The 24,427-nt window shown below is 40.4% G+C and overlaps 1 protein-coding gene and 1 long non-coding RNA gene across 7 annotated transcripts in view; one reads left to right on the forward strand and one right to left on the reverse strand.

Moving 5' to 3' along the window:
• NUP50 (nucleoporin 50) overlaps positions 1 to 24,427 on the reverse strand; it is a 37,701-nt gene that overhangs the window by 12,853 nt on the left and 421 nt on the right. For 2 of the 6 annotated variants that reach the window (XM_073316153.1, XM_073316124.1), the window contains exons 2-5: positions 14,914 to 14,992; positions 11,154 to 11,237; positions 9,302 to 9,497; positions 496 to 1,161 (exon numbers count right to left, since the gene is read on the reverse strand). In XM_073316153.1, the coding sequence (XP_073172254.1) occupies positions 496 to 1,161; positions 9,302 to 9,497; positions 11,154 to 11,237; positions 14,914 to 14,982 (1,015 nt within the window). In that variant the 5' untranslated portion in view covers positions 14,983 to 14,992. Of the gene's footprint in view, positions 1 to 495; positions 1,162 to 9,301; positions 9,498 to 11,153; positions 11,238 to 14,913; positions 14,993 to 15,690; positions 15,714 to 22,215; positions 22,308 to 23,917; positions 24,069 to 24,427 lie in introns of those variants that run through there. The other 4 variants (XM_073316133.1, XM_073316163.1, XM_073316143.1 and 1 more) reach the window with 4 other exon arrangements.
• Positions 24,086 to 24,427, forward strand: part of LOC140899898 (uncharacterized) — a 33,111-nt gene continuing 32,769 nt past the window's right edge. Inside the window, exon 1 of the long non-coding RNA XR_012155495.1 lies at positions 24,086 to 24,425. This is a non-coding gene — a long non-coding RNA (uncharacterized lncRNA). The remainder of the gene's footprint in view (positions 24,426 to 24,427) is intronic.

The following is a 24,427-nucleotide window of genomic DNA, read 5'->3' on the forward strand; positions in this document are numbered from 1 at the left end:
ATTTGGTTTAATTTGAGCTAGAGATTACAATGTAATTAAATTTCATCAGTGATTAGACTTGTATTGCAGGGAGAAATGTGCACTTTTTGGTATATACTAATCTGACATTAGAATAAGTCAGAGGGTCTGGATTATAAATTTGGTTGAAATTCTGGATGAACACGAGTAAGATTTTAATCATAACATTTCAATAGTTGTGTAGGCAAATATATTGCTTATGTAATACTGAAAAGATGCTATTAAAATGTATAAATCCACCTAAATTTTACAGTTTCTTACAGTCATGACAGCAAGCCTGAGAAATTCAAGATTAGAGGTAAAGTTCTGCAATTGTTCAGTATTGAAAATATAAGAGCAAAAAGGTGAATAAACCTATACAAGCCCTTGTTAAACTTAATAGCTCACTACGAAGAAGCCTTGGAATATTAAGTTACATCCCAACATTCAAAGCCTATCATTAGCTAAAGTTCAATTTATCAAAAAATCAATATTTACCTTTATCCTCACTACTTCCACTTTCTGTCTGAGCTTCCAACACCCTGGTGGAAAGCGTGGAGACAGACTTTCCCTGGTTTGCATCTTTTCCAAATACACCCGAATTCCCAGGGGACAATGAAAAATTAGTTAATGTGCCAGAACCAAGGGAACCCAAAACAGAACTATCAACATTCTTGCCAAAATTAAATGAGACATTTGATGCAGCTCCTAATGGTGATTCCCTGTTCTTTTCCGATGTAGATTCAGTTTTCTTGTCTGATTCATCCTCAGTTTTGTTGCTGTTAAACAAAAACGTTGATCCTTGCTGAAGTTTCGAAGTCCCAAATGTAGGAACAGACTGAGTTCCAGTTGTTTTGTTACTTTCATTTTCAGAGCCACTATCACTACTGCTTCCATGATGTTGTTCAATGCTTGCTAAATATTTCTCATAGTCTCTAAATATGGGTGTCAGATCACAGAGGGGATTTGTGTTTACATGCTTTACTATCCAGTCACGCACAGAACAGTTTAGAGCTGCTAACTGTTTGTGATAAACACTAGAGCTGCACATTTTACTTTGACTATAACCAGAGGATGAGGATTGTTGACTGCCACCATTAGCTTTTGTGCCTGAAGCCTTTTTCTCAACCAATGTGGTGGTGGGACCATTTGATGTCACGGATCCTATTGAAAAAAGTAAGAGTCATTTAAAAAAAAAAAGGTAATCTGGAAGATACTTACTTTCTTCAAAGTTTATATATCAAATCATCTACATTCTTGCTCAACTAGCCCGCTCTGTGAGCTCAATTTAATTTGTATCATCACAGTATTTAAGAGCGAAGGGAAAACAAAAGGTGGAGCAGTACAAGTAAATAGACAATGCTTTAAAACAGGCCCAGTGTGTTTGCAGTCTGGAGTTTCAAAATTGTATGGCTAGTGATTAAAGGTAAGAGGCAAAAATTCCAAAAAAACAATAGTACAATTAATAAAGCTAAACAAAGTATAATATTACCAAAAAAAAAAAACCACCAAAAAAAAACCCCAAGCGAAGTGTAGAAAAGTACTAAGGGAAGATTCTAGGTATAGGTTAGTTTTCAGTCACTTATCTGCTGCATGCAACGTGATTAGCTAATAAAAACAAAAAGACCCAAGCTATTACAAGTTTAAGGATGCACATTTAAAATCAGGAAATGCAGAAGTTACATACACAGCAATATTTACTTGGCTATCTTGCACAACTGCATATTTCACAATGTTATACATACAGTAGTTATATTCATCTTCACACACAGGATCTGAATCTGTTCTCATTGAAGTCAAAAGATCTGTCACTCACTTCAATGAGCCAGATCAGTCCCTTAAATCAGAAAGGCAGGGATATAAAATACTGAATACATTCAGTACAGGCAACTTAACTTTGCTTTTGAACAACTTTAGCTTTTACATTTTTTCTCTTCACGAGAATCTTTCTAATTGCCTGTTTTATAGCTTTAATATTGAAAAGGTTTTCAACTGAACTTTCCCACCTTTTACGGCTATTTGCCACAAAAATTTTCAGCAAAGCTTGTAACAGGGCAATAATAATATTATTACAGGGTAATAATTATACCTTTACAACAGAAAGCTATTTGTAAAGTTAAAAAAATCTAGAATTTACAATCTTTTAGAACGTGACAAAAACAAATACTGCAGTGATAAAACAAATTTTATTAGATAATCTTTGAGTGTTTTATTAAAGTAAATTTAACAAATTGTCCTGTGCCACTTGTTTTAGAGCAACCAGAGTGTAGTAAATCATATCTGTCTTGTTTGAGCAGGAATTTAGAGGGACTCCATAGTGATCTCATGATGGGATTAATTTTTGCTTAAAACATACCAAATGAGCACGTTCAGAAGGTTTGTTTTTTTAATTGATCATATCTCTAAATAAAGGCATTTATCAGGGCAGACTAAGTCCATGCTAAATTTCAAGCATTCATCATTTCTAGTCTGTGACTTAGGTTAAAGTTATTTTAACAAAAGCATTTCATTCTTCTGTATCTAACACAAGGGATTAGGGGAAAATAAAAAGGTTACTATCCTTCTGTAACTGTTCTTCAAGATGTGTTACATATGTCCATTCCACGCTTAGTGTGTGCACACCCTGCGCAGTCACAGGACATTTTCCTCCGAGTGGCACCTGTTGGGGCAGGTCAAGAGCCCTCGGCTGTCATACACCACTGTCGCCCAGCTGCTCCAAAGCCCCCTCTGTTCCTTTTTGCCTGACAACTCCAATGCAGAGGGGTAGGAGGGCAGGCTGGGAAATGGATATATGCAACACATCTTCAAGAACAGTTACAGCATGTTAGTAAGCATTTTTTTTTTTTAGTTACTGCACATGAGCATTCCACTCTGACTCAAGCTGTAAAGTAGGAGGGGGGACTGGAGCTTATGTACACACACACTAGAATACAACTTGTCCAAATTTAGCATAGTCTCTAGAGTGCTGAGTGATGGCATAATGGGATGTGAAGGTGTGCACCGAAGACCAGACTGCTGTTCTACCACTGTCCTGGATAGGGATTTGCATGAAAAATGACACTGAGGCCTCTTGCAAACTTGTAGAATATGCAGTTATTTTGCTCAGTGGAGAAATGCCAGCCAGATCAGAACATACATGAATACTGGAAGCTCTCCACGATAAAATTCTTTGTGAAGAGACTGGGAGACCTTTCATCCTGACTGCAGTAGCCATGAATAGTTGGGCTGACTAACGGAACTATTTAGTCCTGTCTAGAACACGACAGCTCTTCTAACGGCTAGGGCCGATTTGCCTGGTACTGAAGTTAGACTTGCTTAAAGGTAATTTGCAAGGATTGCCTCTGGAGCAGTGTTCCCTCTGATTTTTCCCACACATGTGCAGAAAGAATTTAGTTATGTACACCAATATGGAGGTGTGACAACCTCTATCTTGGTGCACGTAAAATTCATGCGGTGGGGGTGGGGCTGAGGGGTTTGGAGTGTGGGAGGGGACTCAGCGCAGGGGAAGAGGGTTGGGGAGCAGGGGGGTGATGACTCTGGCTGGGGGCATGCAGGCTCTGAGGTGGGGCTGGGGATGAGGGATTTGGGGTGCAGGAGGAGCGAGGGCTCCAGCTAAGGGGAGGGGTTTGGGATGCAGGCTGCCCTGGGACTATGGCAGGGAGAGAGAGAAAGGACTCCCTCCAGCTCTCTCTCCCCGCAGCAGCTCCAAGGCTGGGCTGGGGCGCCTCTTCTCCGTCCTCTGCAGGTCCAGGGGGGCTGGGGCCAGGGGACGGTCACCTCTTCCCCCCTGCCCAGCAGGTCCAGGGTGGGGGGGAGGCAAGAGAAGAGAGAACAGGACTGGACAGCAGTTTGTTCAGTCTCTCTCTGTTGCATATACCATTCTGAGCCATGATTGAAGGCAATGCATGTGGAATCTTGTGTGACTTATTACAAAGGTGCCTGCCACCATGTACCCCAGTAGTTGTAGGCAATTTCTGGCTGAGGTCTGCGGGCTGGCCTGGATTGTGTTGATTTAAGACAGTTAAGGTGTTGAACCTTTGTAGTGGAAGAAAGGCTTCTATGAATTCTAGATGTTGTACTGAGTTAGAGTTGATTTTTGAACATTCAATTTTTAGTTCCAGCTGCATGAATATATTATAGTATTTTGAATGGCTGATAGGGCATCAAAGGATCATGCCTGGAGTAGGCACTGGCAGTCATCTACATATGGATATCACAATTCCTAGTTTGCAAAGACGTGCTGCTACAACAGACAGGTTCTTTAAGAACATCCTGGGTGCAGATGATAGGCTGAATGGAAGTACCTTGTAGTGAAAATGGTCTTGACCAAAGAGGAATCTCCGAAACCTACTGTGGGATGGCTGGATCATGATATTTAAATAAGCATCGAGTAGGTCGAGGGCCGAGAACCAGTCTCCCTGGTCCAGAGATGGAATTATTGCTGCTAATGTAACCATACTGAATCGTTGTGTCTTTACATATCTGTTGAGTGATCTCAGACCCAGAATGAGTCTCCATTCTCTGTTCTTTTTTGGGACCAGGTAGTATTTGAATCGAAACCCTTCCCTCTGTGCTGACTGGGAACTGGTTCTACAGCACTGAGATTTAGGAGAGGGTTTATTTCCTGACTTAACAGTTGCTCATAAGAAGGATCCCTGAAGGAGGGCGGAGAGGTAGGTAGGTAAGTAAGGAGGATGGAATTAACCATTGGAGATGATTTCCAGGACCCACTTGTCTGATATCTTTTCCCAATTTTGCCAAAAACCAAGAAAAACCCAAAACAACCAAGAACAAAAACGAGGTGGTGTCCAAAAGGATGTAGATTAGAGTTTTGCAACAATTGATCATGGGGGGTGGGGTGGTAGCTTGGGCCCTTGACCTATGCATCAAAACTAATGTTTCAACATCGATGGTTGTGAAGTTGAGGTTTGGGCAGTTGTCAGTCTTGGTTTCTGCAGCAGTTGTCTCTTCCACTGGGGGTTTCTAGTGTCTCTGGGGTGGAGGGAACTGAGCAGGCTAGGATCTTTGTGATGTCTGAGATTTACTGTATTTCCTTTTCTGTACAGGCGTATAGATCCCCAGAGAACACAAAGTGGCTCTGGAATCTTTTAGTGTGTGGAGGGATTCATCTGTTTTTCCGCAAAGAGTTTGAATCCTTTAAATGGAAGGTCCTCCACAGTCATTTTGGACCTCTCTTGGGAGGCTAGAAAGGTGAAGCCACAAAGCTCTCCTCATTACCACTGCTGTGGATATGGAGCTGGCAGCCATCTCAGCCACATCTAATGGGGTCTATAATGATGATCTTGCTAGAAGCTGATGCTCAGCAATGATGGCTTGGTATGGCTCTCTCTGATCGTTTGGGAGATATTCAGTAGACACACTGAGTTTCAAATAATTGATATGATTGCTAATTATCAGGCCCGTGTGGTGAAATACAATCCTAAATTGTAGGGTTGCTGATGAGTACAATTTCCTGCCAGATAAGTCCAGTCTTTCCAGTCCTTGTCATTGGGTGTTGATTTAGTGTGCTGCCATGTGCCATGTTCATTTACAGCATCTACCACAAGAGAATTTGGGTGTGGGTGGGAAAATAGAGTCCATATCTTTAGAGGGGACATAATATTTTTTTTAATCAGCCCTTTTACATGTGGGCAGTATTGTGGCTGGTGTTTGCCAGATGGTTTTGGCTGGGTCTAGTAGGGCCTTGTTGATAGGAAGGGCAATATCAGCTAATGACTCCTTCCCTTTGAGGGAGATCTGAAGCGAGTCCACTACCCTCTTGGTGAGTTCCTGAAAATGTCTGACATAGTCTACCATGGTTGGTGGTGGAGGTATAATGGCTTCACCTGGAGAGGATGAGGAGATGTTTGTTGCTGGAGGAATCTCCTTGTCCAGTCTGCTTCCTGGTCCTCAAAAGTTCCTGTTCCAAAAAAAGATCTGGGGGTCTAGAAAGGGAAGCTGAGGAAGATTGTCTCACATCAGGATAGAGGAAAACTCTCAAGATCCTAGAGAACTGGTATCTATAGGTTGCCCATGGGACCCAGTACAGTCACTGGGGTGGTGAGAAGTGGATAGGCCTTATCTGTCATATTGATACTGTGGCTCTGTGACCCTTTCTAGGTGACTGGTCTCTTGACGTTACCCTGGGGACCTTTGCACTGAGCCTGAATATATATCAGTCATCCTCCTCTTCTTCACTAGATAGAGGTGGAGCAGACAAGGAGGCTGATGGTGAGTGTCTTAGTACCGTGGGGAATTCAGGGGATAAAGATGTAATCGGTACTCCAGTGACGCCAGTACCAACTAATGGGGATTCAGGTGTTTCTGAAACCAATAGGTCTTTGGAGAAATGGAATTCCTGTGATACCGTGGTAGCAATCAGTACCATTAAAGTCTGCAGAGAGGGGACCATCGTTGTCAATAGAATCAACAGTACCTGTAGTCTTCTGTGGTTTGATGAGTGGCTAGAAGAAGGTGCTCTAGTCTTTTGGTACTGAGGCTCTCCTTGACTCCAACAGTGACATTTTAGAGGAGCTAGTGTGCTCCCTACCACTCCTATCCTCTGACGGTATGGACGTCCCTGTGCCCTTCAGATCTTTAGGCTTACTGGCAGTTCCAGCACCTGAGGAGCCTATAGCTTCATGGGTATCCAGTCACAGTTTGGTCGATACCAAGGTGGACGATTTTGTCAGGGATCTTTTTTTCCTGGTCAACTCTTTAGTCTGGGGACTTGAAGCTCTCTTTCTTGAGGTTTTCTGAGAATCACCAGATTTCCTCTTTGAAGCCACCTGAGTGTGATGTCGTTAGGGCACCGATGGGTGCATTGGGAACTGTTGTTCTGCGGCGGTCCAAGGGAACTTTCCATCATGAGGAATCTGAGTTTCAGTTGACTGTTTTTTCTTGCCCTGGATTTTAATTTCAGGCAGAAAGTACACTTCTGTGGTACCTGACGCTCTCTGAGGCAGTGAACGCAGTGTGAATGGCTGTTACTGACAGGAATAGCTTCTGTGCAGGACAGAGTGTGTTTAAACCCAAAGGAACCGACCATGCCTCTTTTCGGGTTTCGCTTCCCAAAGGGGAAGAGATGACAAAAATCAGTTATGGACAGGGAGACAACTTTTCAAAGCCCCATCCCCCCCCAAAAAAATTTAAAGGAAAAAGGACAGTATTAATCTAACGTAAACTCTACTAGCTATAGTATATACTGGAAGTACAGTTCAGAAATAAATTCTGGACTCTGCTAATGCTTCATTTCAGGCCAAAAGTGGTTGAGAAGGAACTCCGGGTGGCTCACCCGTGCAGCGCTAGATAGCCTTGAGACAGAGCACACAACAGGGAGAGCGCATATGCAGGCCAACTGGGCACTGCTATCTAAAATCTCCAATCTGAAGCACAGGAATGTGGATACACCTACAGTGGAGCACCCATATTCATAGATTCATAGATATTTAGGTCAGAAGGGACCATTATGATCATCTAGTCTGACCTCCTGCACAATGCAGGCCACAGAACTTCACCCACCACTCCTAAAAAAGACCTCACACCTATATCTGTGCTATTGAAGTCCTCAAATTGTAGTTTGAAGACCTCAAGGAGCAGAGAATCCTCCAGCAAGTGACCCATGCCCCATGCTACAGAGGAAGGCGAAAAACCTCCAGGGCCTTCCAATCTGCCCTGGAGGAAAATTCCTTCCCGACCCCAAATATGGCGATCAGCTAAACCCTGAGCATATGGGCAAGATTCATCAGCCAGATACTACAGAAAATTCTTTCCCGGGTAACTTGGATCTTACCCCATCTAAAAACCCATCACAGGCCATTGGGCCTATTTACCATGAATATTTAATTACCAAAACCATGTTATCCCATCATACCATCTCCTCCATAAACTTATGAACACTACTCGAAGAAGAACCAATTTTTCAAAATGAAAAGTTCCATCTTCAAGCAGAGAACATGCAAAGAATTCAATCCTAAAATAAGATGTGCACGTTTCCAAAATATTGGAAAAATGCTGAAGCCACAAGACCTGTGTGCTGGAAAATATAATCTCAAAATAAACTGAATGAGTACCATAATGAAGAGCCTAGACTAGGATGAGTATTTGTTTATATACAATCTATATTAAATTATATTTATCTTATTTATAAAACATTCTCTTACTGATCAATTCACTAGAGAGCATAAAATCATACAGCTTTGGGAATCAATTATCCTGCAGTCTTCAGCTAAGATGTCCATAGCTCCACCTAGAGCTTCTATGGAGCAAATAGCCAAAATTTGTTTTAGCTCTTCATTCAAGGACAAAAAATGTAAAGGATGACCCCACCATCACCAGAAGGAAATAAGACAGAAGCATTATGAAAACCCAAAAGTTGTCAGTTTGACTCCAGAAAACTAAAGCCAAAAGTATTTTTATACAATATACAAAAGATAGGATTCAAATGTAACCCATTATCTTTAGTACCAAGTTTGCCTATAGGAAACTGCAGTATAGAAAACTGTTTCAGATTATTGTAGCTGATTTATGGATAGGTTTTCAGTCGTTGTCACAAGTTATTTTAGAAAACAATTATAGAATCAGGTGGCCAGAATCATGAATTAACATTACTTCGAAAAACACCATAATGGCTACATAAAAAAATGGAAAATTCCCTTTGCTATGATGGGCAATCCATAACTATTTTAAAGTAACATTTCTCAATGTGCTCAGTTTGATTTTAAGTAGATAGCAATGTTTTATACATAACAAAATAAAAAACAGCATAGTTTGAAAGTCATTTAAATCTCTTCCCTTAAGATCTAAACACTATCTGATCCATCTTTCAATAATGAGAGTTGCAACTGAAGCAGTCACATCTGATGGGTTACTTTCACTGAATTTTATTCCTCTAAGTTGTGGAATTTAGGAAAAATGAGACATTCAAAATTAAAATGAAAATACTTTATCAGCAGGATTCATAAAACTTGGCATACTATACCATGTTTCAGTCTTCCATTCCCATTCATTTTTTTCCAGAAAGCCTCTAACTTCTACCTAATCTACTCCCAAATATGAATTAGTTTCCAAATGTCACATTTGGAGATCAAACTGAGTATATGACTTGCCCTTCCCACTTGTTTAAAGTCTTTGTAAGAAACCCAACAGAGAATAGAGTTTTTTGAAACTTACTTTTATTGTTACAATGAAAAACCGTCACTTAAAGTTTGGACCACCACTTTAGCTTAAACAAATTAATAACTTTGGAATTTCATTTATAAATAAATGTTATTTTATTTACAAATAAAAGTATTCGTCAACTTACCAAATGCAGGCTGTGCTTCAGGAGCAGTCTTTACACTAGTGAAAGAGGGAGTATTAGAAATACCACTGCTTCCATTCGACAGCCCTCCTAAAGACTTCATTTCTGTACCATTACCAAATCCAGTGAAGCCACCACCTCCTTTTCCACAAGGTAAAACAAAACCTTTAAACCCTTTAAAAGCTCCTCCATTGTCAGACTGAAATGAAATAAAATAAATACAACCAATTATATACACACCTCACCCACAAAAATGTTTTCATATACTTAGTACTAATCAAGCACTACTGCAAAACAGTTCCAACAAAAAAAAAAAAAAATTGTGAATGGTACCGAATCCCTTAAAACAAAAACAAACACGTACTAGTGTTTGTCGTTTACAACATTTGACAAACAATCATTTTCTAACCACTCTATTTACAGAAATCAGACATCAATTTCCTTCCAGTTCATACATGCTTTGTTTTCAACAAATATTTAGAATTACTGTGCCTTGGCTCAGGCAACTGACAATATGAGTACAAAGGTACATAACTAAGCTTAGCAGAATTCTATTTTTTTAATTTCAACAGATCTGTTTTTTTAAAGCATTTTTAAAATCTATTTAAATTTTCACAGTTGTCGGAAATTGGGGGGAAAGGGAGGTCAGAATTAATGACAGACGCTGATTCAAAAACTTAAAGCTCTATAACTATTAACACTAAAATTGCCAATATCATGTCAAAATATACAAAATAAATATCCTTAAATCAAATTGTTTTCAAGCAACTTTTCCTTACTTTGACTATCTGTAAATTTGGAGTATTATTGACAAATACTTTTGCATTGGTGCACACGTATGGTGAAAGACGTTTATTGACATTTACCAATAAAAACCTAGTCCTTCCAAGCCTATATATACACACCTCACCTTGAGAGGATCAGGATACAACTAACTAAATCATCAGAATAGGAAGACAAATTTGAGAACAAAATCTGCAGGATTAGTAATGAATGAGTAGGAAAATGCCCTATTTTAAGAAGTACATGTTGTACAGTATGTGGAAGTCAGGCAGGAAGACATGATGTTAGTAATTAAACTTTGTACTAGCATTGTTGATAAACACAATTTGATCTACTCCCACAGCAAGAATGTATCTTGCATTAAAAAAACATTAATAACCTGCTTTCCTGAACACATGGAAACCTAGAACTACATAATTTCAGATAAAAACATAGAAAAAATTTATTTCCCACACATATACCTTCTGCCTGTTTCCAGAAAAGGTCTCCAGAATTTTTTAACATCGGCAAAATTCAATGTTTTTTCCCCTAACCTCATCCTCATAAATGGCTGAAATTTCAGCCCAAATGGCTAAAAGTTTAATGACATTATAGCAACTGAAAATAGAGTATTTCAGGAAATGTCTGGTAACCTTAATAATAGGCAAGTTTATCAGCCCTCCTCTAACACTAAGTTATTAAAATCTCCAAAATGTTCCCATTGTTGGAAAACTGAAGCTATTCAAATGCTTGGTTTCTTTTGTCTTTAGAAATGCTAGTTAGTTGTCTATAGTGCAAATTCAAAATGTTTTAAAGAACTTTCATCCTTTTCTGACCATGGCATTTGTACTGTCTATATCCCATTCCACCCTTAACCATTGCTATGTGGACAGTTACTGAAAATATCTTCTGCAGCAAACATAGATTCCTGTATTTGAACAGTGTCCACTATAGTACCTTTTAAAAAAGCTTGCTATACAAGTTAAATTACAGGGGAAATGTACAATACATAATCATGAATAGAGCACAGGTGGCACATTTTTCAGTATTAAAGATTGAGAGTGTAACTATATTAGTCTTAAATGTTAGTTACCTCAAACCCAACATTTCGGCGCTTTGCTTTCTTAATAGCTCTGTTCTTCAGGACTTCTTCACTAGCCACTGAGAAAGTTCCCACCTGTAGGAAAAGTACAAACTGGGGAATGCCTGGTGAGGGTCTGAACATGCAGGGTCAAAATACCCTGGAAAGAAACCTACTAGTGGTATTAGTCTTCTGCGTACCAGCAGTTGTAAAAACATAAGAATGGCCATACTGGGTCAGACCAATGGTCCATCTAGCCCAGTATCGTGTCTTCTAACAGTAGCAAATGCCACGTGTTTTAGAGGGGAAAAAACAGAACAGGCAATCATTGAATACTTGTTTCCTGTTGTTCACTCCCAGCTTCAGTAACAACTACCACTCCCAACAATAAGATACATTGCCAAACTCCCACAGGTCAAAGCTTCACAAACGAGAAGTGGAGAATAAAATGATAAAGAAAAAGGAAGAAAGTGTGTTTTTAATAGTGGAAAAGGAACATTGATTTTATGAGCATTTATCTTATGAATGACTAGTAATATGAACAATTTTTCTGCTGTCCAAGTCATCTTTCTGCTGCCAAATGTGACTTCAATCCTTCAGCTGACATTCAAGCAATTGTACAGGTTTGAAGAGCCTGAGTGATTTGGCAGCAAAGAGATGCAGTTCCCTAAAATAGAGAAATACATCTCAGAAAGAAATGAATCAGGCATGCTGTTTTACATTTGTCATCACTCATTATGTACCATATCACTGAACAATTAACTGATGTACCAGGCCTGCTGTAATTCTGAGATGTTCAATTTTATAAACTCCTCAATTCCCAAGTACTTCATAAAATAGAGATTCTACCATAAATAAAACTATTGTAAAATGATGCTATCTGATACAGTGCAGACCAATTTGGGGACAGTGCTTTAACACTTTTCCAGTATGAAGGGAAAGTAAGCTGAAAAAGCCAGATATGTTGTTTGACAGGACTAGGCTGTCAGATTCTTGGGTGGTTAGCTGGAAGTTTGAAACTACCTTCACATCCATCTCTCTCATATCATTCATTTTACTTCCCTTCCTCACAAATCCAGTTTGATTTCATTTTTATTATGGCAAATGAATTACTTCAGAAATTCAGCTCTTTGAGAACAAAGGTTACACAATATTGATGCTGGAGAAGTTAATCCCAAATCATTAGCAACCGCCTGCACTACTACTCTTGTGACCTTCATTTTGGCCTTGGCCTCTTAGATATAGATTGTGCGGGCCGTAAGTCATCACCAATTTTCTGCAAGCTGTTGCATTTATAAGGCAAAACCTGACCACCACCACCACAGAATAAATGGAGGACTTTAATACAACTTGTTTCAAAAATGTATTGGTAACTTTAGATTTCCCTCATTTTCTATTGGCCTAAGTTTTCACATTTTGAGTACTGCATAAGCTAGTATAACTTGTTTACAAATGATGCAAAAGTGCAGGTCTTAACATATTCTGACACTATAAATACTGATTCTTGTATCTAGGTGGAATGTGCTGTTTGACTGGTAGCTAACTGCTCCTACACTGTCAGTGAGGAACTAAGCAAAGTGTTCCAAGTTAAATAACAAGAAACATAATTCTGAAGTTGACCCATATAGAAGCTAAGTGTGATTCGAACAGAAGTTCTGTACTTGGCTTTATCTATGACTTCTATCTGTATCTCAAGCAGTCAAAGCAATGGTCCCTACCAAACTTGGTATCGTAAAAGCTCTTCTACTCCACATGCATCTTAAGAGCTCAAAACCCTTAAGCATTCTAACAAATTCACAAGTTTGGGTTCCCACTATAAATTTAACATCCTCTATTCTGTGCAAAAGGACTTGGGCTTCTGAGGAGGCTAGTTCCCTTCCTGTAATTCTAGCGACATAGCTAGAGGGGTGATCAGATTAAGGTCCCAGGATTTCTTAAAGTACACCTCTACCCAATATAACACTGTCCTCGGGAGACAAAAAAATTCTCACCGTGTTATAGGTGACCATGGGGGGGCAGGGGGGAGCCCCTGACCGCCTCTGAGATCCTCTGCCCCTTATCCAACCCCTTGGCCCCGGCCCGGCACCCTTAACATGCTCTCAGAGCAGCGTGTCGGAGGTTTACCACGTTGTATGCAAACCCGCATTATATCGGGTCGCGTTATATCGGGGTAGAGGTGTATTTTCTTCAGCCTACATGGCACACAAGACCAAAATTCAGCCTTTTTTTGGTGCTATCTATCAACTCCAGGAGGCCTTGTTCCTTTTATCATGACTGAATACAGTCTTCTCCAAGACCAAAAGGAAAGTGAAATAGCTAGTGAACCCCATAACCTACATATATCAGTCCTATTTGAACAAGTGTAATGCAGGAACTAATCACTGTATAATACTATTAAAAAGTAGCCCCTGAAAAGGATTTAAATCAGGACATGTGAACTATTATTTTGTCTTCTGCCCTAAAGAAGCTAGAAAAAAGAAGAGTTTGTTACCCCAACATGAATTCCTTTTAAACTGTAAATTAATAAGCCATTTGAACTGTTCATTTTCTTTTTCAACAAGTTACAGCAAACAATTAACTTCATTGTTTGATACATCTTGGAGACTGTGATAGGAAATATACCCCATTCTGTCATTGAAAGGGTTAAATGTAGGTCTGCAAGACCAATTAACTGACCTGGCTGCACCTGGAGGCTGGGCCATCCCCAATTAAAGATAAATGCCAGGGCTGAGATGAGCTGGGTGGTTAGTACAAAGAGAGGAAGCTTGGGGTAGAAGGTGGCAGCTGCAGTCATTGGGGGGAGTCAACAAAAGTCCAGGGGGAGAATTGGCCTTGGGATCCTCTCAAGTAAAGCCGTGTGAGAGGAGAGAGACAGAGAATACTAGGGTGTGGAGCAGGCTCCAATGGTGAGGAATCCTGACAAAAGGGCAGGATCTGGAATTTCAGGGAGTGTACTCTTTGAGGTGTTCAGTGAAGAAATAGAGCAAGGGGAATATAAAAGAAACATGAAAGGTCAAGTCCATGGAGCGTGAATTTGGTTTAAGTTTATACTTCTGGTTGGGGATTTCCTGGAGGATTCCAGGGAAGAGCCCTAAGAGTCCTGGCCCTGACAGAAGTGTGAACTAAGTGAGAGACCAGCTGACAGGTTACAGTATAAGCAGGACAGCAGCAGCAAGGAATCAAAAGGAACAGATTTTGCCTGCTAGTTACAGGATCTGTGAACTGGAACCCAATGTAGTGGGAGGGCATGGGTTCCCCTAACAACTACTGTGGAAGGTGGTGTGAGGCCCCCCCTGAGAAAGGCATAAGCACAACTAAGAGCCCTGAGAGAAGGACATGAGGACCACGGGACCCACAGTTGGTAGCTGAAGACCCTTTTGTAAGAACACTGGACTGCTATTTGTTGTACTCATACCCCAGAAGAAGTGGGACTAAAATATGACATGGCTGGAGGGCGAAGCCACAAGAAGAGAGACCTTGGAAGGGCTGCAGCAGCTGTTGGCAGGGGGCATTAGACGAGGAATTAGGCATTAGAGCTGCTATGTGTGGCTGCAAAAGGACACACCAGTGGTGAGTCAAACCTTCTACAGAGGGGCCTTTTATTACTCAATTTTTCCAACTTGAACTTTAATTTCTTGAGCTTTATCCACTTTTACAGAATTAGTGCACCTCTTTCACACATACTTGTTCTATACCTCAGGGAAAGACCTCACTGTTGGCTTTGTCACAGGCATTTTATTATCTTGCTAGGAAATGCAAAAAAATCCTTTACCTCCTCAGTTTCATCCTCCTGATCCCAATTTCTGTCAGTCAACTCCTTCTCTGCAATTCTCTTTGCCATTTTTCCACACCTGTGTAAGAGTTTCAGTAATCAGCAATTTGTATTAACTGTCAAAGTGATTTTAAAAGGAACCAAAAGTTAGTTACAAATTGATGATCAATAAAAACAATGGGAAATTTGAAGTTTTATCCAAAGTCATGTAAAATTGGAAATGCACACTGGTGCCTCAACTTTCAGCATGTCACATCACAGAAGATGAACAATAGTTACTATTTGACACTGTTTAATCAATATTACTATGACCATGCTGCTTTGTAAATCACGTTCTTATATATTAAAAAGCAGTTTCATTGCATCTAAAATACATACTGTAGAAGACATGCAGAATTTTAGGCCAAATGTAAAAACTACTGACGAGTCAACAAACATGTTGCCCTTTTGAAACCAAATTACAGAAACATTATTTATGAAGTTGGGGAAACGTGCACTTTGGTTCAAACACCAAAATGTAGTATAGGGCAGCATGACACTTCGAGTGACTTCTGAAGCATACTGGGAGGGGGAAATTAGCTGTTCATATCTGTCACTCTAATGATCACTTTACTGGTCATCTCTGAAATATAAGAACCTTGTAATGTTTGCCAGGCATCGAATAACTGAAAGCTTCTGCACTCCAATTTAGCACAAAATGTTCTGAAAACTTATAAATCAAGGCTATAAATTTAACTATTTTGCCCATGTCATAAATATAAAGGGAACGCTAACCACCTTTAAATCCCTCCTGGCCAGAGGAAAAACCCTTTCACCTGTAAAGGGTTAAGAAGCTAAAGCTGGCACCTGACCAACGAGGAGACAAGATACTTTCAAAGCTGGGGGTGGGGGGGACACAAAGGGTTCTCTCTGTCTGTGTGTTGTTTTTGCTGGGACCAGAGCAGGAATGCAGGTCAGAACTCCTGTAAAGAGTTAATAAGCAATCTAGTTAGGATGCGTTAGTCTGTTTTGTTTAAATGGCTGATAAAATAAGTTGTGCTGAATGGAATGTGTATTCCTGTTTTTGTGCCTTTTGTAACTTAAGGTTTAGCCTAGAGGGATTCTCTATGTTTTTTTAATCTGATTACCCTGTAAGGTATTTACCATCCTGATTTTACAGAGGTGATTCTTTTACTTTTTCTTCAATTAAAATTCTTCTTTTAAGAACCTGATTGCTTTTTCATTGTTCTTAAGATCCAAGGGTTTGGGTCTGTGTTCACCTATGCAAATTGGTGAGGATTTTTATCAAGCCTTCCCCAGGAAAGGGGGTATAGGGCTTGGGGGGATTTTGGGGGGAAAGACGTTTCCAAGTGGGCTCTTTCCCGGTTATATTTGTTAGACGTTTGGTGGTGGCAGCAATAGAGTCTAGGGACAAAAGGTAAAATAGTTTGTACCTTGGATAAGTTTTAACCTAAGCTGGTAAAAATAAGCTTAGGGGGTTTTTCATGCAGGTCCCCTCATCTGTACCCTAGAGTTCAGAGTGGGGAAGGAACCTTGACAGCCCATATTGTATCTTCACAAAAATGTTTATAGATTTAACCGCAAACTCAAAACAAAATTCTCTAGAAATATATACAAGAATTTTTTATACAGAAAAGAGGTTTGTTGCGTCTCCCCCCACTCCCACCAGTATTAGAGATAGGAGTCATTTTTACAATATCATACGACCCCAACAATGGAACCACAAGTGCAGAAGATACTTTTAATATATTAAAACCAATTATTTCTTTTTGTAAACAATCAAGTGCTTAAGTTACTAAGAAGCTTTAAAAAAAAAAGTAAAAAGCTCCAGCACCATTACAACACAGTTCAATGAACTCTGATTCTAAGAAAATAAGAATGGCCATACTGGGTCAGACCAAAGGTCCACCAAACCCAGTATCCTGTCCTCTGACAGTGGCCAATGGCAGGTGTCCCAAGGGAACGAAAAGACAGGTTATCATCAAGTGATCCATGCCCTGTCACCCAATCCCAGCTTCGGGCAAACAGAAGCTAGGGACACCATTCCTGCCCATCCTGGCTAATAGCCATTGATGGACCTATCTTCCACGAATCTATTTAGCTCCCTTTTGAACACGGTTATTGTATTGGCCTTCACAACACCTTCTGGCAAGGAGTTCCAGAGGTTGACTATGCTTTGCGTGAAAAAATACTTTGTGTCTGTTTTAAACCTGCTACCTATTATTTTCATTTGGTGGCCCCTTGTTCTTGTATTATGAGAAGGAGTAAATAGCACTTCCTTATTTACAGTCTCTATACCACTTGTGATTTTATAGACCTCTATCATATCCCCCCTTAGTCGCCTCTTTTCCAAACTGCAAAGTCCCAGTCTTATTAGTCTCTCCTCATACAGAAGCCATTCTATACCCCTCATAATTTTTGTTGCCCTTTTCTGAACCTTTTCCGATTCCAATATATCTTTTTTGAGATGGGCCGACCTCATCCGCACGCAGTATTCAAGATGTGGGCATACCATGGATTTATATAGAGGCAATATGATATTTTCTGTCTTATTATCTATCCCTTTCCTGATGATTCCCAATACTCTGTTTGCTTTTTTGACTGTTGCTGCACATTAAGTGGATGATTTCAGAGAACTATCCACAATGACTCCAAGATCTCTTTCTTGAGTGGTAACAGCTAATTTAGACCCCATCACTGTATATGTATAGTTAGGATTATGATTTCCAATGTGCATTACTTGAAATTTAATGTTGATAAATGCAATCTGCCATTTTGTTACCCAGTTCTGTGAGATCCTTTTGTAGCTCTTCGCAGTCTGCCTGGGACTTTTGTATCATCTGCAAATTTTGCCACCTCGCTGTTTGCCCCTTTTTCCAGATTGTTTATGAATACGTTAAATAGAGCTGGGTCCAGAACAGATCCCTGGGGGACACCACTATTTACCTCTCTCCATTCTGAAGACTGGCCATTTTTTCCTATCTTTTAACCAATTACCAATCCATGAGAGAACCTTCCCTCTTATCCCATGACGGCTTATTTTGCTTAAGAGCCTTTGGCGAGGGACCTTGTCAAAAGCTTTCTGAAAAATCTAAATACACTATATCCACTGGATTTCCTTTGTCTGCATACTTGTTGACCCCCTCAAAGAATTCTAGTAGATTGGCGAGGCATGATTTCCCTTTACAAAAAACATGTTGACTATTTCCCAACAAATTACGTTCATCTATGTGTTTGACAATTTTGTTTTTTACGATAGTTTCAACCAATTTGCCCAGTACTGAAGTGAAGCTTACTGGCCTGTAGTTGCCAGCGTCACCTCTGGAGCCCTTTTTAAAAATTGTTGTCACATTAGCTATTCTCCAGTCACCTGGTACAGAAGTTGATTTAAATGACAGGTTACAGATGACAGTTAGTAGTCCTGCAATTTCAAATTTGAGTTCCTTCAGAACTCTTGGGTGAATACCATCAGGTCCTGGTGACTTATTGTCGTTTAGTTTATCAATTTGTTCCAAATCCTCCTCTAATGACACCTCAATTTGGGACAGTTTCTCAGATCTGTCACCCAAAAAGAATAGCTCAGGTTTTGGAATCTCGCTCACATCCTCAACAGTGAAGATCGATGCAAAGAATTCATTTAGTTTCTCCGCAATGGTCTTATCGTCTTTTACTGCTCCTTTAGCAGCTTGATCATCCAGTGGCCCCACTGGTTGTTTAGCAGGATTTCGGCTTCTGATGTATTTAAAAAAAAAAAAATGTTTGGAGTCTTTGGCTAACTGTTCTTCAAATTCTTTTTTGGTCTTTCTAATTATATTTTTACACTTCATTTGCAAGAGCTTATGCTCTTTTCTATTTTCCTCATTAGAATTTATCTTCCACTTTTTAAAGGATGCCTTTTTGCCTCTCACTGCTTCTTTTACTTTGTTGTTTAACCACGGTGACTCTTTCTTTTTTGGTTCTCTGACTTTTTTTGTTTTTAATTGGGGTATACATTTAAGTTGAGCCTCTATTATGGTGTCTTTAAAAAGTTTCCACGCAGCTTGCAGGGATTTTACTTTTGGTACGGTACCTTTTAATTTCTGTTTCACTAACCTCATTTTTGTGTAGTTCCCCTTTCTGAAATTAAATGCTACAGTGTTGGGCCACTGTGGATTTTTCCCTGCCACAGGGATGTTAAATTTAATTATATTATGGTCACTACTACCAAGCAGTCCAGCTATATTCACCTCTTGGACCTGATCCTGTGCTCCACTTAAGACTAAATCAAGAATTGCCTCTCCTCTTGTGTGTTCCAGGACTAGCTGCTTCAAGAAGCAGTCATTTAAGGTGTCAAGAAACTTTATCTCAGCATTCCTTCCTGAGGTGATATGTACCCAGTCAATATGGGAATAGTTGAAATTCCCCATTATTATTGAGTTTTTTATTTTAATAGCCTCTCTAATCTCCCTGAGTATTTCAAAGTCACTAACACCATTCTGGTCAGTAATACAGCCCTACTGCTATATTCTTATTTTTCAAGCATGAAATTACTATCCATAGAGATTCTACTGTACAATTTAGTTCGTTTAAGATTTTTACTTCATTTGATTCTACACTTTCTTTCACATATAATGCCACTCCCCCACCAGCACAACCTGTTCTGTCCTTCCAATATCTTTTATACCCTGGTATCACTGTGTCCCATTGATTATCCTCATTCCACCAGGTTTCTGTGATGCCTATTATATTAATATCCTCATTTAATACCCATCTTCTTATTTAGACTTCTAGCATTGGTATATAAGCATTTTAAAAACTTGTCATTTTTTGGCTGTCCCCTATTGCATGATGTAATTGAACAGGACTTTTTGTCCAATTTGACTGTTTCTCATCAGATCCTCCCTGTATTTTATCATTTTCAATCCTCTCCTCCTTATTAGGGCATAGGGGAGGATCTATAAATGGAGATTCCCTAAGGGATGTCCAAACCACATACTCCTCCACACCTGTTGGCTTTCCCCCAGCCTTTAGTTTAAAAACTGTTCTACGATCTTTTTAATTTTAAGCGCCAGCAATCTGGTTCCGTTTTGGTTTAGATGGAGCCCATCCTTCCTGTATAGGCTTCCCCAGTTCCTAATAAATGTAAACCCTTTCTCCCTATGCCATGTCTCATCCACGCACTGAGACCCGGTAGTTTTGCCTGTCTAACTGGCCCTGCGTGTAGAACTGGAAGCTTTTCAGAGAATGCTACCATGGAGGTCCTGGACTTCAATCTCTTACCTAGCAGCCTAAATTTGGCCTCCAGGACCTCTCTCTTATCCTTCCCCACGTTGCTGGTACCTACATGTACCACGACCACCGGCTCCTCCCCAGCACTACACATAAGCCTACCTAGATGTCTCAAGAGATCCACAACCTTCACACCAGAAGGGAAGTCACCATGCGATTCTCCAGATCATCGCAAACCCAGCTATGTTTCTAATGATCAAATCGCCCATTTCTAACACCTGTCTCTCTTCCTAATAACTGGAGTTCCCTCCCTCAGAGAAGTATCCTCAGCACGAGAGGATACCACATCATCATCTGGGAGGATCTATGGGATCGTTTCCCTCTGCTCCAGTTGGATGTTCTCCTTCCCTGAGGCTTTCAACCTCCTCTACAGCACAGAGGCTGTCAGACTGGGGATAGGACCGTCCTACTGTGTCATCTATGTATCTCTTCTTCAGTTTGAATCTATTAAATTTTATTTGGAGAGTTAATTTTGAGATTTAAACCAGTCTTTAGAACAGCTTCTAAAAGGAATTAATTTAGTTAGTGCTGAAACTGATTGGTTAAATTATCTGAGATCTTGTTTAGTTAAAACTAAACTAAAACTAATTTTATGTAGAATCGGAAGGCTCAGATTCAACAAATCAAAGTTTGATATGTTGCCTGTAAGAACTTACACATTTAATGCAGTTTTTTGGAGCAAAGCTTTAGCGTATCCCTTAACTCAACATCTTGGCTGAGAACTGTTGCAAGAGGATTAATATCTCAGCATTCTATTAATCTTAAATTTCATTTCAATACCTCAAAATGACTCAACCTCATAGTAAACTGATCACTTTCTACAATTAAATATAATTAAATAAATTAATTTTTTTGTTTACTTTCTATAAGACAATGATTGTCAGAAAAGGTTAAGTTTTTCATATTGAAAAGGAACAGGATGTTATTCTGTAGAGTGTGTCAACTTTTCACCCTGTAAAAAGAAATGAGGCTAAGTGCTAAAGAAATGAATGCACTACTGCAATTCACCAACATCAAAACGACCTTACTTTTGATAAGGTGATACTGGGGCTTGACCTCTTCAACAGCAGGTATAAATTTTAGTGCTTCCCGCACAAAACACTGAGTAGCAGTGGGTTTTAAAAAATAAAAATAATAAAAATTAGTTCAGTATTTCTCACTAATCCCTAAAGCAGAAAATAAAATGAGATGCTTTCTGATGTCTTAAAACAATTATACCATATTCCTATCCTACCACATCAGATCCAGAGTCTATGCTATAGGCTGGTCTACACTACAGAGTTAGGTCACACAAAACACAAAGCAGTTTACGTCATCCTAACTATGTAAGTGTCTACTCTAAAATTTCACTCCCACCGACATAATTGCTGCTATGCTGATCTAATAACTCCACCTCCCTAGAGCTGCAGAGTCAGTGTCGACATCGTTAAGTCGAGGCAGTGTAAGTGTAGACCCTGTGTTGCTTACATCAGCCATTACTGGCTTTCAGAAGCCAACCCACAATGCCCCACACTGACAATACAGTTGGTATAAGCGCTCCTGGTGAGGACACTTCTGGTGAGTGTAGGGTGGACACAAAAGCTATTTAATTACTGTGTCAGCTGTATACTGACATAACTTAGGTCGACATAATTTTGTCGCATAGACACGCCCTACATAATGACCTACACGGTTTAATCAGTCAATACATGTTTACAGTCTGTGAACCATGCAACAGTACTTCTGTATGAATTACTCTACAGATACAAATAATCCTGTTCTGTCAGAGTCATGTTAATTGTTTCTCCGGGATCTGTTTCGCAAAAAATAACTAAAATTAAGTAACAGGATGAGTAAATTAAGTAACAGAAAATATTTGGTACAAGAGTAGAGGAGATTCATTTTGAGGCATGATAGGTGACTACAATGCATATCCTACCCCTACTTGTAAGTATAAATACAAAAAGTAATACAGAGCCTGAGTCCTATGGCTTGAAGCCCCAAAACTGGGCTGTATAGTGAGTCGCCACATTACTCAGGGACCATGGTACTTACTGACTAATGATTCTGAAGAGCCCAAAGGCTGGGGGGAGGAGGGGAAGAGGAAGAGAGAATCCAATGACCCTTCAGATGCAAGAGACAGGTTGCTGTAGCAGGGGAAAAAAAAAAAAAAAAAGCAAGCTGCTGTCTGAATCAGAGGTTGAGAGTGATAAACTTAGGTCTGAAACACCCTGTATGTCACCCACAAAAGAAATTATTTGTGTTTTAGGAAACTGCAATGCGTTTACCATGTGCCCACAAAACTAAAATTTCTCCCCAGGAATCCAGGGGAGACACCTCTATAGTGAGAGCACATTGGAGCCTGTAAGCTGGTAAAAGTGAATAAGGGGACAGTTTGGCATGAAAGCCCCTCCATCTACAAGGAAGAGGAAAAAGCCAACTGGTCTGGGCCCCAAGCTCCTCCAATTGCCCACTTGTTCACACAGCTCCTCCATTTCAGTAAAGGAGCCATGAAGGGGCAGGGGAAAAAAAAAAAGGATACCCTATTAAAGCAGAGTTTGTCTGTATCCATTTGTTGTCTCCTGCCTTATACTTAGGCATTGTTTCAGTTGTGTCACTGCAGCGCTTCAGTGGGGACACTACCTATTCCAACAGGAGGGGTTCTCCTGTCAGCGTAGGTAATCCACCTCCTAAAGAGACAGTAGCTTGATTGGCAGGGCAGAAGAATTCTTCCATCGACCGAGTGCTGTCTATTCAGGTTGGCTTAACTATATTCCCCCCCCCACACCACTGACCAATGTAGTTAAACCGACCTAATTTTCTAGCATTGACCAGGCCTTAGATTGTGAACTCTTTAGGTAAGTGACACTTTCCCTCTGCCCCATGTCTATTCATTAAGTAACCCAGTGGGATTCTGGTCCATAACTAGGATTGCTAGGCACTAGATAATACTAATCAACAAAATTATCAAAATCTTAAACAGGTTGTTTCTCAAATTAGAAAACATGAGACCACCTCTACCCTAAATCCTGCGTGTATATATACAGTGGCTAAACATGCAGCTCTTGGCACAAACTCTAGTGGGAGTGAGGCAGAGCAGTAAGAGGCACAGGAGAAAAAAAAATCGGTTTTACTTTTAAAATCCCATCTAGGTGTGTGTATTACTTACTTATTAAATTTAAGTATACAAACCTATTCATGTAAAATTAAGGAGACAAATTTAGAATCACATCACAAAACGTAAAGGTTAAGGTTATCTCTGCAATGTTAGCATTAGCATTTCACATACTACAATATAGCATAAGCCGACTCTTAAACTAGAAAATTAAATGCAAAGAAATGATAGACCAGTATTAGTGCTGCAGTTTAAATTAGTTTATTAAGAGTCTGTTTCATGACACGTATTTAATGTAACATCCCCAGGAAGTAAAATTCATGCAAGTTAATGTTGTTAGAACCAATCTTCTTTTGGACACTGAATCTTTGTTTAATATGTCGCACTTATCTGAGGCCCAGAGGCCTGTGACCAACCATGTGTAAGCTCAAGACTTAAAGTGGAGGGTGTTTTTTTCAATAGTTAAGAGCCAAATATTTCCAAAATGAAAAACTAAATGGATCAGTGTCAGGCTTTATCCCAACTAAGCCACCAGGATGCAGCACCGCCACCCCCAAATGGTCAAAAACCATGAGCTAGGCCTCAAAGAAATCACGAGCTTGACTTAAAAAATCATGAGCTTTAAAAAAACAAAAAACCAACCATTGGGCTTTTTTATTTGCCTTCCTGTTTCTCAGCACGTCTAGGGTGTGCTTTTTAAAGATGTTTCTTCACAACCAGGAGGGCTAGAAAGATAGCAGCAGATTCGCCCCGGTCACGTCCCTGCAGGAGGAGCCGTCCCGGTGGCACGGTGAGATTCCTCACACAAGCCGCAGTGGGAGTCGCCACCCTGAGACTGGGGCGTCTTAGGCCCGACGGGGAGGGGGCGGGGGGACGCTGCTCAGCTAACCCCGTCCCCGCGTGCGATCCCTGCCGCCCACCCCCAACAACCTCCGGGCGCTCCCCGCGTGGGGGAACCAGCCTCAGCCCCTCCCTCGGGCACGGGCCCGCGCAGCGCTCCCCGCGACAACGACAGGGATTAGATACCGGGGGGGGGGGAGGGGGCGCCACGGGATGAGGCGCTCCCTCTGCGCCGCCCAACGAGCGGCACCGGGCCCGGGGAGCCGAGGAGACGGGAGAGCCGCGCAGGGCGGGGGCGCGGGGCCGGTAGGT

The sequence above is a fragment of the Lepidochelys kempii genome, chromosome 1, assembly GCF_965140265.1.
Source record: "Lepidochelys kempii isolate rLepKem1 chromosome 1, rLepKem1.hap2, whole genome shotgun sequence".
Classification (NCBI taxonomy): domain Eukaryota; kingdom Metazoa; phylum Chordata; order Testudines; family Cheloniidae; genus Lepidochelys; species Lepidochelys kempii.